At 29.2% G+C, this 17,185-nt stretch overlaps 1 protein-coding gene across 6 annotated transcripts in view; it reads left to right on the top strand.

The window, feature by feature from the left end:
• LOC136982596 (WD repeat and SOCS box-containing protein 1-like) overlaps positions 1-17,185 on the top strand; it is a 54,024-nt gene that overhangs the window by 14,727 nt on the left and 22,112 nt on the right. For all 6 annotated transcript variants that reach the window (XR_010881904.1, XR_010881903.1, XM_067279135.1 and 3 more), the window contains exons 4-7: positions 2,253-2,461; positions 5,237-5,463; positions 9,577-9,749; positions 12,232-12,345. Coding sequence is in view for 4 of the 6 variants with exons in the window: in XM_067279135.1 (XP_067135236.1) it covers positions 2,253-2,461; positions 5,237-5,463; positions 9,577-9,749; positions 12,232-12,345 (723 nt within the window). In the remaining 2 variants the exon portion in view is untranslated. The remainder of the gene's footprint in view (positions 1-2,252; positions 2,462-5,236; positions 5,464-9,576; positions 9,750-12,231; positions 12,346-17,185) is intronic.

Raw genomic sequence — 17,185 nt, 5'->3', positions numbered from 1 at the left:
AACAGACTAGGATATACAGTACCCAAATAGCAAATTGTAATTTTAAAAATATTTTGATTTTGTTATAACTTACATAATGTATAACTAATTAAGAAAAAAATATTTAATAGTTATTATTGTCTTTGTTCCTGTTGCTCTATTTTTCCTGTTTTACAATGTTTTTAAACAAGTAAATAAAGAAAATAAAAATTTATTCTAAAGAAGTTACAGACAAGGCAGCGAGTTGCAAAATAACATCTCCCCACAACAAACAGTCTCAGTTAAAAAGAAAATATTATTTTTTGTAAATTAAAGACACAGTCGATTCAAAAGACCACCATTTATTACGTGCTTTTATATTAAAACATTTGGACGACCTGACCTTTCTTTTTAGGCTACTTGGCCGCCTCTAGTTAAAAAACAAAATTTATCCAATTAAAAATATAAAATTTTCTAAAAAACTGGAATAGGTCGGTCTTACGACGTCTTCTAATAGTGTTCCATCCTGTTCCACTCGGAGATTTCGGCCGATTTATATCCACAGAGGAATGCGCTGGTAAATGTAGATTTCAGGATCCCCTCTGGTGACGAATTATTGCAAAAAGTTTGTTTTTTTCCCATCGGATGGCTAAATTATTTCTAAAAAACTGGAATAGATTGGTCTTACGACGTCTTCTAGTAGTGCTGAAAATCTCCGAGTGGAACAGGATGGAACACTATTAGAAGACATTGTAAGACCGACCTATTCCAGTTTTTTAGAAAATTTTATATTTTTAATTGGATAAATTTTGTGTTTTTTAATTAGAGGTGGCCAAGTAGCCTAAAAAGAAAGGTCAGGTCGTTCAAATGTTTTAATCTAAAAGCACATAATAAATGGTGGTCTTTTGAATCGACCGTGTCTTTAATTTACAAAAAATAATTTAGCCATCTGACGAAAAAAACAGAAGAAAATATTATATATTTTTATATTTATTATAAGTACATATTTTTGTTCAAAAATTTTTGATTTTTCTTTAGTTTATCAGAGTCCAAGTTCTTAAGTAATATCAGAGTAAATAAATATATATTTTTTAATACTGTTTCTCAACAATTATTCTGTCTATAAAATTAGATGCTGAATATAAAAATGATCAAAATAAGTTCTACCAACCGTGAAAAGTTAGTTTATATTGATCATTGGTGTCTTGATCTAGAAAGGCTGTTTAGTAATTTTATGGCAGTTTTCAGATAAAGAAAGTGAACTTTTCAAAATCATCTGCTGCTGATTTTCAAAATCATTTTGAAAATCAGCAGTCAATCAGTCTTCTTGATGACTAAGACTCCTGACTTGATAATGATAACACTAATAGGCTATAAATGCTTGTTTTCATGTTATAAAATGAATTTCAGCAACTAAAATATGTTTAAAATGTCTTATTTACACACAACATTTTGCTAACAAAATTAAAACTACTTATGACAGCATTAACATTTTGCCTTGCTTCATTTTTAAAAACTTGACAGTGTAAAAATCAATTTTTTTTATTAATTAAAGAAACATTTATATACAGTTTAAAACATTGAGTGTTTTTGATAGAAGACAATAGTTAAATAAATTTTTACATAACATTTTCTAAACAGTAAATGGATGAACAAAACAGAATTGGATAGCCTAACATTACAATCAGTCAGGACTTTACCATATAATTAAACTCAGTTTTGGTTGGAAGAGGTATAATTTTGATACTTAATACAATTTAGGCAGTTTTTCTCAAATATTTCAATTTATCTGTTCCTATTTATATAATTAATTTTAGATTTAATTATAAAATAATAGAAATAAAACACGGAAACTGGGAGAAAATAGAATATTTGAAAGGATACTTCCTAAACTGCATATGGGTTAAGTGTTGTGTTTTTAGTAGAAACTTTGTAGGTATGCAGTAATGGCAGTATGGGTTGTATCATGTTTTGTTTTGGTATATGTCAATGCAAGTTATATGCAGCTGTAGGAGATTATAGCACTTACTGAACAAAATCTTTTTTATATTGTATAATTGTTCTTTTTTCTGTGGCACATGAATTTTAAGAGGATATTTTCTGAATTAATTTTTTTATTTTGAATTTTAAACTGTTTAAAAGTTAAATAAAATTACAATAATAATTGAATGTTATTAATGATGATTAATTTAATTTAGTGTTTAGATAATAATTTTTTGACTTGTTTTCCTATAGAAAAATTGATTTAATAGCAGTAAGAGTATTAGTTTTTAATTTTGGTTTTTTTTTTATAGTGTAAAAACTGAAGAAAAAACTGAATCACCAATACAGAAACCTTTACATATATATACAAGTTTTAAAATCCAGTCTATTGCATTCGGAAGTACAAATAATACAAATTTAATTTCTACTGCTTGGTGGACCAGATGGAGTGTGTCAAAAAATTTAGTTCTCGCAACGGGCCATAAAAATGGCTACATACGAACCTGGGATGTTGCAACAGGTAATTTCTTTGCATAGCATATTTCAAAACTATTATTATCTGTCTTTTGATGTTATGAGCTTTAAATACAAGAACAACTTTGTTAGTTCTTTTAACATCAATAAAATGATCACCTTTTGGTATTTACAATAGAAGAAAGGAATATGAACATTTAGCATTTAATTTTGTTTTTATTACATGTATAATATATAAACATTAGACCCCCCCCTATAACATGGTAGATACATTCCGTGTTATATGAATCCGTGTTGTACGAGTCACTTAAATACATGAGCCAATCACAGCCCGGCCCGTGTGCAGTTTAGGGGCTACGGTTGTTTGAAAGGTTTTCTTCCATAAAATTAACCGATTCTAGACTAATTTGACTCAACATTTCCAAATTGTTTATAATTTTTGGGAATAATCCATATAAACTATGCTATAAACAAAAAATTGTAGAATTACTTACCGAGTGTGCACTGTTCGACGACGCCATTGCTTAAGCTTGTTTTTGTCGCAGAGCGTCTCGTCAAACGGCAGGCGCATGTTTCCTGATAAGTTATTTTTCTGCGAAAAATTCACTAAACTTTGGAGACATCATTAATATAAATATAATTTTTATGGCTGTTAAATAATAAATGGTTTTTAGTAGGTCCGCTGCTCATTTAAATTCAACGGTTTGTGCAATGTCCGCTATTGGTCTGGATTCGACCAATCCTGTCACGACACGAATCGGCGATGATGTTTTACCGTGTTATACGAGTCTCTTTTAGCATGTTATACGAACACAATCGCAATTTTTTTGCCATGTTATACGAATCTGTGTTATATGAACCTGTGTTATAGGGGGGGTCTACTGTAATAGCCTAATATATATTTATATATACAACTTATTTATACATTAAGTAATTTTAAAAATCAATATTCAATTTATTAAATTCCTAAAAAACTGTTCCATTTTCAAACATTGTGATTTCAAACTGAAGATGAACTAAAATAGATTGGAAACATTTTTCTTTTGTAATAAATAAATTTGGCTTCTTGAAGGAAAGGCACTTCATTTATATAAGTTTTTTCTTTATTACAATTTTATATTATATTACAACTCAGTATATATTATAATTCATTCTATAACTAAATTGAGATGTTTTAATAAATAAGAAGTAAAAAAAATTTTGTGAATTGAATTAAAGCTTTTAACAGTCATTGGACATTAATAATGTATATCAAAATTTTACCAAATAATTTAATTTTAATAATGCTTTTTGATAAGTGAACTAAAGTATAGGGTGATCATAATTAAAGAGTAGATTTCAGAGCTATCTGTAGAAGGAACTAGTTGCAGTCTCAACTAAATTTGATATACATACTTTTCTGGCTCCTGAGTATACAATTTTTGATATTCAGGAAAAAGTATACTTCAAAATTCATGTATTAGATACAAATTTGGCATTTGTGTTTTCTTAATGTACATATTATGTACATTTTAACAAATTTTAGATCTAAAAGAAGTCACAAATGTTGGTCTGATAAAAATTCACATATTCACCAACAGAATCATTGCACCTTGCCAGAAACTATACCACATTGTTACCAAAGGTAACAATGTGGTATAGTTTCTTAGCATCCTTTATCATTTGTCCTTACTTTGTTTAAGAAAACTCTGCAGCATGTTCTATTAATGATACTAGATATTGAGATATGATTCAAAACTTTCCAGCACTGCGAAAGAGAAACGGTCTGTTCAGACCATTTCTCTTTTACAGTGCTGGAATGATCAGGATGATGTACCTCCAAAAAGTGTCTTAAATATGCAAGTTTTACTGCAAGTATAATTTTTGTATGAAAGAGATTAGCTGATCAATTCCAGCATGGCTGCCACAATTACCAGATATGAACTTCTATGACTTTATGTTATAGGGCTAGCTAAAGAGCCTCATTTATCAAGGCAATGTATCCAACCTAGCTGTCTTGGACGAAAGAATTTCATGATGTGCAACAACTCCACTCAGGTCAGTTGAGTTCTGCAGCTGAGTGTGTCGTGTAAGTAATGCAGTTTTTAGAACAAGGAAATGGGAGGCATATAGAGCCATATGTTTGATGTAATAATCAATTCCACATTCTGCATCTATAACTAAAATAAAATTATTGCACCTTGTTTCTTAACTCCTAAAGTTTATTAGAAAACATATGCAGTATACACATTAAGGAGACAACAGCACCAAATTTCACTCTGCTGACTGAATTTTGAAGTCAATTTTTTCTGCAAATTGAAACTATATACTCAGAACAATATGTATAACAAATTTGGTTGAGATTTGCCCACTGGTTCTTTGTATTGAAAGTTGTAAACACCTACTCTTTAATATGATCACTCTTTAAATATAAAAATGTGACAAATCTTGAGAATTAGATTATAAATGCAGTATTATATACATATTTATAAAATATAAACTCAGCATTTGTTTAGAATGTAAATTGTGTGTGTTTATCATGTGCATATTTATTGTGTGTGTAAGTGTAATGTAAATTGTGTGTGTTTATATAATATAGTTTTAATACAAAATTCGATAGAATAGTAAGTAATTTGGCCTAAAGGTAGGCATTAGACACCATGTCTCATTAAATTATGATGAGAGAATTGATAGAAATTACTTAATTATAATGATAGAATAGTAATTTTTTTAGAATATTCATGTAATTAAATCACTGAAATGAATAATGAATCACTTTAAAAAAATTAACAAAAATGACTGAATAAGCATTACCATAAATTTAGTATATTTTATTTAATAGGTCAGTTAATTTTGCATTTGACTGATCATCGAGACTCCGTAACAGCTTTATCATTTGCTACAAATGGCAGTTTGCTTTTGTTATCATGTTCATCAGATCACATGTTAAAAATATGGGATATAATCGATAATGGAAATATGTGTAAAACAGTCAAAACTTCAAAACCAATAACTACTTGCTCATGGTCTCCAAATAGTAAATTAATTGCATCTGTTGGAGGAAATGTGGTAAATATTATTTAATTTACTTTGTCTTATTGTAACTAATCTTAGAATAATTAATATTTGATAATTGAATAATTATGATGTGATTTGAGTAATAATCCATTCAACTCACTTCTTATATTAATTAATGTAGGAAAATAAAATTATTTAAATATACAGCAGGTTCTCAATTTATGCATGAGTTGTAATCTACCAGGTGTACTGGTTAATAATGCAGATTTTGTTCAATAGATGGCATTACACATATGTTGATGTGTAATGCCATTTAGTTGTATTGACATCAAGCTTTAAAACTTTATATGTCAAATTTTCTGAAGGTGTTAACATCATAGATATTTTTACACTTAAAAATGTTGAATTTCATTCCAAAAAAGAGCATTTGTGGGAAGTATTAGTTCATTACTTTATTCTGAAAAAAATGTTACTGAAAGTTATTGTATACTTCACGAAGCTTATGGTAAACACATCCCATCTCAAGACAACTGTAATCTGGTCAATATGGCTTTACTTTTACATTAACACATTTTTGGGTGTTACCTTCTCTTGGACTATCCTTTCTTTTGTCTTATTTCATAAAATACGGCTGGTTTTCAGATTGCAAGATTGGGCTACAAGTAACAAATTGAAATATTTGTAGAGCTCTAAGCTACCATATTTTGGTGACTTACTACCGTTTGGGCACTTTAAAAATAATTTGGGCTGCATTAGAGGAATTCTGCTTTACTTTTTATAAAACCTTTCCGACAATCTGTGAGGTTCTCACCAGACACCTGCAGTTTATTTATATTATTATTAATGAAAATATCATTCTGTATACATAGCCTTGTTCCATTTGCATAATAAATTACATCAGTTACATGGCATCCAGCATACTGTACTGAAATGTATAAATCTCAGATAATTCAAAACTCAATAATTCTAAGTCACGATTATTTTGTCTTTTGAATTTTGAGCTAATGAGGATCTCCTGTATTCCATTTTATTTAACTGATGTTTTAATTTTCATATTTTTTATCCTGATAATCATTTAGAATTGTCAAGAACATTTGTTTTTGTTTTTATTTAGTAAATTATCTTATCTGCTGTATGTTACTGGTGGTGTAGCTTTATTTTACTTAGTTACATCCAGTTTCAAATGTTGCAAGTTAGTGCCATTTTCATAATGTGCTATACAATTTCCATAAAGTTGATTTTTTTAAAATTTCAACTGCGCTAAAGTCAATTTGCATAAATGATGGAATTACAGTAGAGCATCGATTATCCGAAACAATTCGGGACTGGGGTTGTTCGAATAACTGATTTTTCAGGTAACTGATCATGTATGAAAAAATAACCTATATCCTATGTTGAAATTTTTCTCTGTTGTGTGTTGCTTTACGTTGAATTTTTGTCAATGTTAAGCCTAACAAAATATTTTTTAAAAATAATAATTGTGGCTATTGTATCATTAAAAATTATTTTTTTATTTTGCACAAACAAAATAAATATATTGAAAATATAAAAACAAAAAAAATTATATTTCGGAAGTTAATCTAGTATCAAAAAATGTTCCGATTCAGCATGACACATAGTCCTCAGAAAAACACAAAACAAGTAAAACTCTTTTTTTTTCTTGGGTTTATCTGGAGATGTCAGCCACTAGGGCTATATTCTCCGACAAGCTGAAGCAAAACTCATCACTCACGATGGGTAAAAAGCCTCATTCAAATTCTGGCGCGTTCTTAAGTACCCTCTCATGGTTGCGCCAGTGCCGCCAGCTAAAACACGCACCCAACAAAAATAATATTGGAGTAGCCCAAGATATAGCCAAATATTGCAGTGCCACGGCACTAGCGGAAATTTGAATTTGCCAACTGGAATGCTTTTGGTTAACTGATGTTTCGGTTGATCGGTATTCAGATAATTGATGCTCTACTATATTGTTATTGATGTTAATTTGAATTAATAAGATTTATTATTAATTAATTATTTGAAGACATAGTCCTTCCCAAAAAAGGCACCACCATTTATTAGCTCTGTGTTCCAGACTATACATTCTTGGCGACTGACTTTTCTTTTTAGGCCACTGGCCACCAAAAAGTCCTTTAAAAAACACAAAAATACATCCAGTTAAAAAATACAAAAATTTTTTAACTGACTGACCTATTTTTTTAGGCCAGTAGCCTAAAAAGAAAGGTCAATTGCCAAGAATATATAGTTGGAACACAGAGCTAATAAATGGTGGTTCCTTTTTGGGAAGGACTATGTCTTCAAATAATTAATTATAATTATTGCCATTGGACAAAAATCTACAATAAAGATTTATTATATTTTTTTTACATATAAGTTGCCAATGTGAGATGCATTATATCATATTTCATCAAAATGGAGAGAATAAGAATTTTGAATGAATATTTTTTACATTGTAATTTAAAATTTATTTTGTATACTAGTACTTTTTATATATTAACAGGACTTATTAAATATAAAACAGTATTTTTGATCTGTAAGACTTAATATCTGCATCCATATTATCCAGTATAATAAGTCCTGTTAATATATAAAAAGTACTAGTATACAAAATAAATTTTAAATTACGATAAAAAGGACACAAAGGCATAATAATTAAATTTTTTACGTTGCATCTCATAAAAGATTTTTAGAATAAATATTAATATTGTATGTTGTTTGAATCTATGTAAAATAACATTGCGATTATTATTTATTTTTGATAGAAGACAAAGTGAACTTATGTAAACTGCTCTAACTTTTTACTTTAATTAAAACCAGGTGATCTGCCAAATTATCAGAGTATAATAAGGTTAAGCTAATGATCAGATATGAAGTGATTTGTCTTGAGGTAAATGCAGTAAGGTTGCCATCCTTTAGACAAATTATTTTGTCTCTGATTATTCACGTAGCCTTATAACAGCCCAATAATTTGGTAAATCATCTGGTTTTATGCTGATTATATTTTTAGATACAAATGATGAAAATGTCTATCAAACTATAATGAAAGTTATATCTTTTAAGTTATGTACAATAATAATTACAGTTAAATTTAATGAAATAATAAAATCATTCATTTTGATTAAAAAACTTAAATTGTATAAATAACAACATCTCAAAGCCCGAGTAGTATATAATGCAATGCCAAACAATCGCCTAAATATCGGGCTATAACGTGGCTAGTTAAATGATTAGTATAAAGCAATTTGACACTAGAGGTAGACGTTAGGTGCCATCTCTTAAGAAAAATTAATAATTAATAATTAATTAAATAAATTTATAACTGTGGAATAAAAGAACTGGCTTGGAATGGGGCTTGAACTCGCAATCTCCGCTTGCCGTAGTTAACTGAGTAAGGTTATATATAAATTAATATACTTCTGGAAGCAAAGGCTCATTCGGGTCCGAGTGGCGTAACTGGCAAGTGCGCCGCACGGCAAGTGGAGGTTGCGGGTTCAAGCCTTGTCCTGGGCCAGTTCTTTTATTCCAGGTTATAAATTTATTTAATTAATTATTAATTATATTTCTTAAGAGATGGCGCCTAACGTCTACCTCTAGTGTCAAATTGCTTTATACTAATCATTTAACTAGCCACGGTATAGCCCGATATTTAGGCGATCGTTTGGCATTGTATTATAAACTTAAATTGTTAAGTAAAAATTTAAAACTTGGTTAATTGTATTTACATTTTAAAAAATATCACGAATATACAAAAAATTTTGTTTTTTGTCTTTCTTTTCTGTCGTTCCAACACACCAGTGACAGTCTAAAACAATTTTCACATATGGAAATGACCATTTATTGAAGGCTCTGCTCTGCAATAAAATGCAAATTGGAAACAATGTCATCTGGTAATTTTGCCAAAATCACAATATAATACATTTATTGGAAAAATTACCAGAGGACATTGTTTCCAATTTGCATTTTATTGCAGAGCAGAGCCTTCAATAAATGGTCATTTCCATATGTGAAAATTGTTTTAGACTGTCACTGGTGTGTTGGAACGACAGAAAAGAAAGACAAAAAACAAAATTTTTTGTATATTCGTGATATTTTTTAAAATGTAAATACAATTAACCAAGTTTTAAATTTGAATTTAAAAATGATTTCTTGTGTAATATCTTATAGGCTCATATATGGGAAACAAATGATTTTACACTTAAAACTACTTTGAATGGTCATCATCAAAGGATCATTTCTTGTAAATTTTCATCGGACAACAGTTTGATAGCTACTGCTTCTTGTGATACTAGGGTTATTTTGTGGCAGGTACAAACTGGACAAATACTTCATATCTTTGGGTGAGTTACTTTAATTGTATTTAATATTAAACTAGATAAATAAAATATTTTGCTACTATGACTAAAAATTCTGTATAATATTAATTGTTAAAATAATGTTTAAATATAAAACTAAAAGGCTACTATTCCCTGCCTCAATATGTAAAACATTAAAAAAGTTCCATCTGGCAGCGGTTTGCACACTCAAAAAATATAATACATTTAATAAAAATATATTAGCCGGGACGTAAACATACTTTAAAAAAATTCTTCTTTGGACATAACTAAGTGTCCTTCATCTGCTGTCCCCTTTTTTAACATTTTACATATTGAGGTGGGAATATTAGCCTCAAAAGAAAGGTCATCCCCGCCAATGATATTGATAAACTGAAAGTTTTCTTTCAATAAAACTTTTAATGGATTAATTAAAACTTTTAGTAGACAATATTGAAATGACATGACGATTGAACTGAATTTACTGTACTGAATGTACTGTACATGTGTTAAATTAATGTAAATAAAATTTGATTATTCAAAATTCAAAGAGAACTTAAATCAAATAGGAGCATCTTGTTTTTATATTGCAATATCTATTTTCACAAATGACTGACAAGGAGAGGGTCAAACATTTGGATCTCTGATTCAAATGTAACTTGGTCAGTGTGTAGCCATCAACACAAACAGCTCCTTGTCCAAATATTAGAACCCACTTTTCAAGCATTTCCAAAAAAGGGCCTCTGAAAATTGAGTTCTTAGTTTCATATTTCCTTTAAGCAGTGATAATCGAGTGAAAAGGAACTAGGTACTGAAGTGATATGATGTAGGTTTGAAACTTTGCAATTGTTAGTTTTTTTTTTTGTGTGTAACATAATTATTTTGTTATTTTCCATACAATTAGCATTATTATTACTGTTATTATTCATCACATTTAAAGCTTGTGAAACAAATTAAAATGGAATAAAAAAATACATATATTGTCACCATGAACAAGTAAACTTTGGACATTACTGCACATGGATGAAAAAGTTTATTTGCTTATGATGACATAATATGCCTATTTTTAATTTCAAACTTTTTGTATTCACTTTAATTTGTATTATAAGCTTTAAATGTGATGAATAATAACAGTGATAATAATGCTAATGGTAAAATAATGAAATAATTATGTTACACATAAAAAAAAACTAAAATTGCAAAGTTTCGAATCTACATTGTGTCACTCCAGTGCTTAGCATCTTGTCCACTTGGTTTTTGTCTCTCTGAGGAATCATGGAACTTCCAAAGCCTTATAAGTTAAACCCTCAATTTTCAGATGGACATGGATCTGTTTGTGTTAACAGCTACACGCTTGCCAAGTTTTGTTGAATCAGAGATTCGAATGTCTGATCCTCTCCTTGTGAGTATAAAATTTTTAATAGCTAAATTTATTTTGTCAGACAGAAAAAAATATATATATGTATTTACAATAATATTTAGCCATTTCTGAGAGTTTTGTTACACCTCAGCTGATATCTCTAACCATTTTGCATGATTAAACAATTAAGAGTGAATTCTGTTTTGCAATGTCTAATGAATTCATAATTGACAACTTGTTTTATATTAGAATTATCAATTATAATTACAAATATTTGTAAATGAATATATAAATTTGTAAAATTGAAAGTATTTAATCAATTGGATTTATCTGTTTGATTGAGTATAGTATCTTTGATTCATTATTTTATAAATTATTGAAAAGTTTAGTATTATTGCATTTTTTTAATGTTAATATGGTTAACATTAATTATAATCAACATGATCAATTTACTGACATTTAAAAAGTTTTTGGAAACAGTAGCTGCAATAGGTGGGGTAATTTCAGAACATTGAGACAAAGAAGGAAGGAACCATTATAAAACAAACTCTAAAGGACTTTCTATTAAAAATTTAAAATTGTATTACAGTAACATGTATTTCAAAATTATTTGTTTCTGTTACCTCTTATCATTTGATTTCAATGTGAGACATGCCATTCATATTAAAATATAACTAGAATAATGCTCATTTTTATTCTTAAAACTATTGTACATGTATTAGCTATAATGATGTAAAAAAATGTTGTTCTATAAGATTAAATTCACAGACATAAAAAGAGATTTAAAAGTGACACCATATGAGTCTATTATATGTAATGTTGGCTTATCTGTTTATTAAGGACACTGAAATATTTCTAAATTTTCTAAATGATTTTGGTGTAGTTAATAAACAGATACAGTATATTGACTGTACATTTAAAAAGGTGCAGAATTTTGTTCATTTTGAAGTTAAATCTCTTATATTTATCATTTTTAATCTGAAATGGCTATAGCTGTCCATTTTTATCAGCTTTCAGTTATTCAAGGTAGCATTGATCTGCATTTTGTTGCATAATTGGGATTCTAATGTATAATGTAGTTTTTAATGTACATTACAATTTTGTTGAATTTTTGTATGATGAATGATTTATCTATTTATTTTTTTTCAGCCATTTCTTCCCACCGCCTTCAAAATTTAGCACTCCTGGTAAGGATGGCACCTGGATTCGAGATTTAGCATTTTCTCAAGATGGTATTCATATAGCAACTATAGCAGAAGATGGGTAAGAAATTCTATATGTTTGCTTTATTTATCTTATTTACAGGTTGTCTACAAAATATACTACTATAGATACACTAGAAATTAAACTATTAGAGATGGATTGATAAAATTTATAAGCACATTTATTTTGACACAGGAAAACTATGGACAGAATTTCGAAAACAATTACAATTTTCACACTAGGGATTCTATAATGGCACTGTTATTGCAACAGCATCAAAGAAACTGTTCAACATGTTTTTTATCACTCTGTCACATAATACAATTAAATTATCACATTAGCAACAACCAAGTGTAACATGTCAGGACTAATGAAACTCACTTTTCTTTTAATTTGCCTATTTAGTTCTGATAAATCCTGTAACTCTGCTTGTATTATTTAAATAGCTTCATAACTCAAAGTTAAAAGATGTGAGATTGAGTGAATGAACAGGCCATTGAGTTGGAAAAGACTAACTGACTAGTCACTCTTTCACTGCCAAATGTGTTAAGCCTGGTGCAAACTAGTAGATGCTGTCATTTTTAACATGACATCAGAGGCAATTTTTATGGTCATGTGACTGTTTTCCTTTGATGATCTGGTGATGTTGCCACTTGTGATATCACTCATGATGTAGTTCTAAAGAACCAACAAACATTTCATCTATCCCTTGCTTACATCTTACAAACCATTGCTTGGTAATTTGTATGTAATGGCGGTGATCAGCAATGACAGTTTGTATTGATGTTAGCTTTGGCTGCTTCTATTTATAGCCTATTTGGCAGAAATTTAATAAATAAATGAAAACAGAATCAGGAACCCAATATGGAATGAATTTGCCATTACAATATATACCTAACTTCTATAATTTCAAAATCAATGAAATTATTTATATTTTTACATCTATCAAATAGCTTTCTGTTTTGTAATCTCAATGTAGCTAAGCCATTGCTGAAATAACACAAAGATCACAGCACAAACATGTGCAAGACTTACTTGTGGCATACAGTGCATGTCCTTTCTTGCAAACTTTCAAATATACATGAGCATCTTCTGATTGTTGCCTGAAAAATCCAGCATGTTTGATCTAAGAGTTGTTGAAGGGACTGTCTAGTTTCCATCAAAGCCTATCACATAGTGACATTGAGTCAATGACCATGCAGTTTGTGATTGAACTTATGACAATCAAATGAATTTTGTTTGATGTTACTTCCAGCCAGTTTGCTGCAATATCAACTAGTTGGCATTGGGCTTTAGACAGTACAGGTCTCGTAATGATTGTGGTGTGAGTTTTGCACAGTCTTCCTTAGATGTGATGTTATTGAAATATTTGCTGTAGTTTAGGCATGTAAGACATTGCAGTATGTCTTTATAGTGCTGCTGCAACAGTGATGCCATTACAGACATCTAGCAGTGGATATTGTAACTATTTTAAAAACTGTTCATAGTTTTTCTGTTGAGATAAAATGCCTACAAAGATTTATTGATCTATCTTTAACAGTTTGTCTTCAGTGTGTTCTACAGTGAAACCTTGGGTTTCAAATTTAATTTGTACCTAAAAGTTGTTTGAAAACCAAATTTTTTTCTCAAACCAAAAAAAAATTTTCCATAAGAAACAATATAAAGTGTATTACTATCACTTTGCCCGACTAGGTGATAGTGGTATTCATAATGACCAGTCAATTTGATAAATTATTGAAATTTATTACTATGGCCGATTTTGTTGGTCATTATTCATAATGCCCGTATTAATTACTTTGTCCGTAACATATGTATTAAAAGTAAAATGTTCCATCACTGCCAACCAAAATCAAAACCATTACTTTACAAAAAAAAGTGCTATAAATAGAGACTCAACTCAAGACAGATAACAAGTACTTCATCCACACTTTCTGAAATATTATGTTCCAATTGCTTTGGTTTAAATTAACTAATTAATTTTGATTTTATTTTTAATTTTAATTTCAGTTTGGTGTAAAAGCCAGAATTTTAATTATTATTTTATTATTTTTAGTTTTAATTAACTGGTTACTTAGTATTACTAAATATTAATATTATAACATATTAATATTTTTAATAAATTTTTGTTATTTAATTTGAGTTAAGCACCTTTAAACACTGATTCCTGGATGTAATTTATATTATGCAAATGTCAATTAATATGGTTTTTATTAACTAATTAGATTTGAATTCATTTGTGACACATACCAAAAAATGGAAGTAGTATCTTACCTGCATGCACATTGAAATCTAATTTGAATAACAATGTTGTTGTTGATTCATGTTGTGACATCTAATGACTCAGGCGATCTCGACAGTGCAAATTTCTGAATTGGTAGTCCTATCGTTGATTGGTTGGGCCATCAACTTTCTTTAACACAGGAAGTATAGGAAGTTGACCATCTGTGTGTGTCTAATCTATGGCTGGCTCTTGTCAAGCTTGTTTGGCAACTGAGTTATTGTATATCAACCAGGGCAAACATGGCGTACAGAACGTTGTTCATAAGCCAAATTGTTCAAAAAGTGACCCATTAGAAATCTGAGGTTTGACTGTACTTTAATTATAGATACCTAACTAATAATATGTTTTATGAATTATTCTAGTCTTATTGCTCTGATATAAACACTTTTGTTATTTGAAATATTTATTGTGTAATCATTGCAATCCTATATGTCTCTAATAAAAAATGTAGTAATTAATTACTACCCATCATTAATTGTATTATCTTTAAAATTACGTAAAGATACGATATATTAAAAATTAAATTTAACTATTGATATACTTATTAAATACAGTAAAAAATACTTAAAAATTATACCATATTTTTGTGGAATGACTGGCATGTTGCATATAAATGGAGACCAACATGTGGAAAACAGGGTTTCCGGCTTGCTGGTCTCCTCAATTTATGTGCAACATGCTGTAATGAAGTTTTTTCCACAACTATCAATGGACTTTGATGAATCCAAGTTGAGAAATACCACAGCTAATGAGATAAGAACATACAGTAGAGTGTCATTTATCTGAATCAATTGAGGACTGGGGTTGTTCGGATAATTTATTTTTCGGATAACCGATTACATACAAAAAAAAATATATTAGCCTATCCCATGTGGAAATTTTTCTCCATTGCGTGTTGCTTTGTGTTGAATTTTCGTCAATTTTAAGCCTAACAAAAATTTTTATGATAATAATCGTGGCTATTGTATCATTAAAAATTATTTCTTTATTTTTTACAAACAAAATAAATATATTGAAAAATATAAAAACAAAAAAATTTATACTTTAGAAGTTAATCTAGTATCAAAAATGCTCAATTCATCTCGACACAGTCCGACTGGAAAGCTTTTGGTTAACCAACATTTTGGTTGATTGACTTTCGGATAAACGACGCTTTACTGTATTAGAAAGATTACAAAATGAGCTGGATTAGACTGGCATTTGTTTGGTCATAAATGGAATTCACTTAAAGCATATTCAGTGTATGTAAAATTTTCAGAGTTTGTCATTCAAATAGCACTAATTACAATTGTGCAGCTGTAATACTTACCTTGGTATAACAAATTAAAAGTGTACCAATCATTTATGGATAACTTGTGTATTTATTTTTCGGCATAATTATCATTTAGAATAATACATTGTTCCAAATATCAATCGAACAAAAAGTTTGTATCTCCAAATGTCAAACTTAATGACTATATTTTACTCGTTATTAACATTTATACTTTTTTATAAAACTCCCCTCTACCCTCAAAATTATGCCTTTGCCATTTTATATTAATTAAAAATATAAAAACTTTTTTATAACAAAATCTCATAACAGATGGCACCACACCCAATTTTATCATATTGTAATTAAAAATATAAAAGTTATTTTCTAAATAAGATTTCATAATAGCCCGGAAAGTTGTGCTATCCATTGCTGGAGTTTTTACTGTCTTTATATACAAAATCAGTGCTCTTCAATTAAATTGAAAATTTACTCTATGAACTGATGACCATTGTGCTATGAAAAAGAACCAGTCATCGGTTCATAGTGTATGTTTTTTACTACACCCTGGTGTTGTGTGTCATTGTAAAAATTAAAAATTCTTTTTTGATAATCATTAATATTTAATAAGTACAAAAACTATAAAATCATCAGAGTCAGGAGTAGCTAATAGATTTGACATGAGTGTTTATTCTTGTCACTGATCATAAGCTAAGCTTTGTTTTCCATCTTGAAATGGCAAATAATGACAGATTAATAATGATAACAATACAGATTAATGATGATTCAATTAATGACATGTTTTGAGGTGTGTCCATGAATGACATAACTCCCTCCTTCCCCTCTAGTGTGGATGACAAGTCATACAAAGGGAAGGGGAGAGGTTGATCTTCAGTGGTCATTCGGTTTATTTCATTAAATTTTATACAGTGTAAGCATTTTATTATATTTATCTCAAAACTTTTTGTATGTTTTGTTTCTTCTTATGGTATCTATCATTCATAAAGTGATAACGGTTTTTAAGGGTGGTCAAATTTCGTCATATGTCCCAAGAGGGAGGGGTTACAGAAACTTGGACAAACTGGGACAGAAGGGGGAGTAAAAATTTCAAGAAAAATGCAGACTTAATTTATGGACAGGCCCTTGTGAGTGCATTTGAATATTGTTATTCTATAACAACAATATTTTGTTGTTATTTTAGTAACCATTCATTTGTGAATCCTGCCCTGAGATTGCATACACTCAGACTAAATAGAGTACTTGTGTTTTGATAGTGCTTACATATTTCTATCCCTACACTTTGTGAAATGTTGGGGTAAGAGAACATTTTATCAATCACCTCTTATATGTACTATATACAGTGTTATGCA

This window comes from Centruroides vittatus, unplaced genomic scaffold, assembly GCF_030686945.1.
Source record: "Centruroides vittatus isolate TY-2023 unplaced genomic scaffold, ASM3068694v2 contig_854, whole genome shotgun sequence".
In the NCBI taxonomy this organism is placed as follows: domain Eukaryota; kingdom Metazoa; phylum Arthropoda; class Arachnida; order Scorpiones; family Buthidae; genus Centruroides; species Centruroides vittatus.
This window is presented reverse-complemented; position numbering and strand designations above follow the sequence as displayed.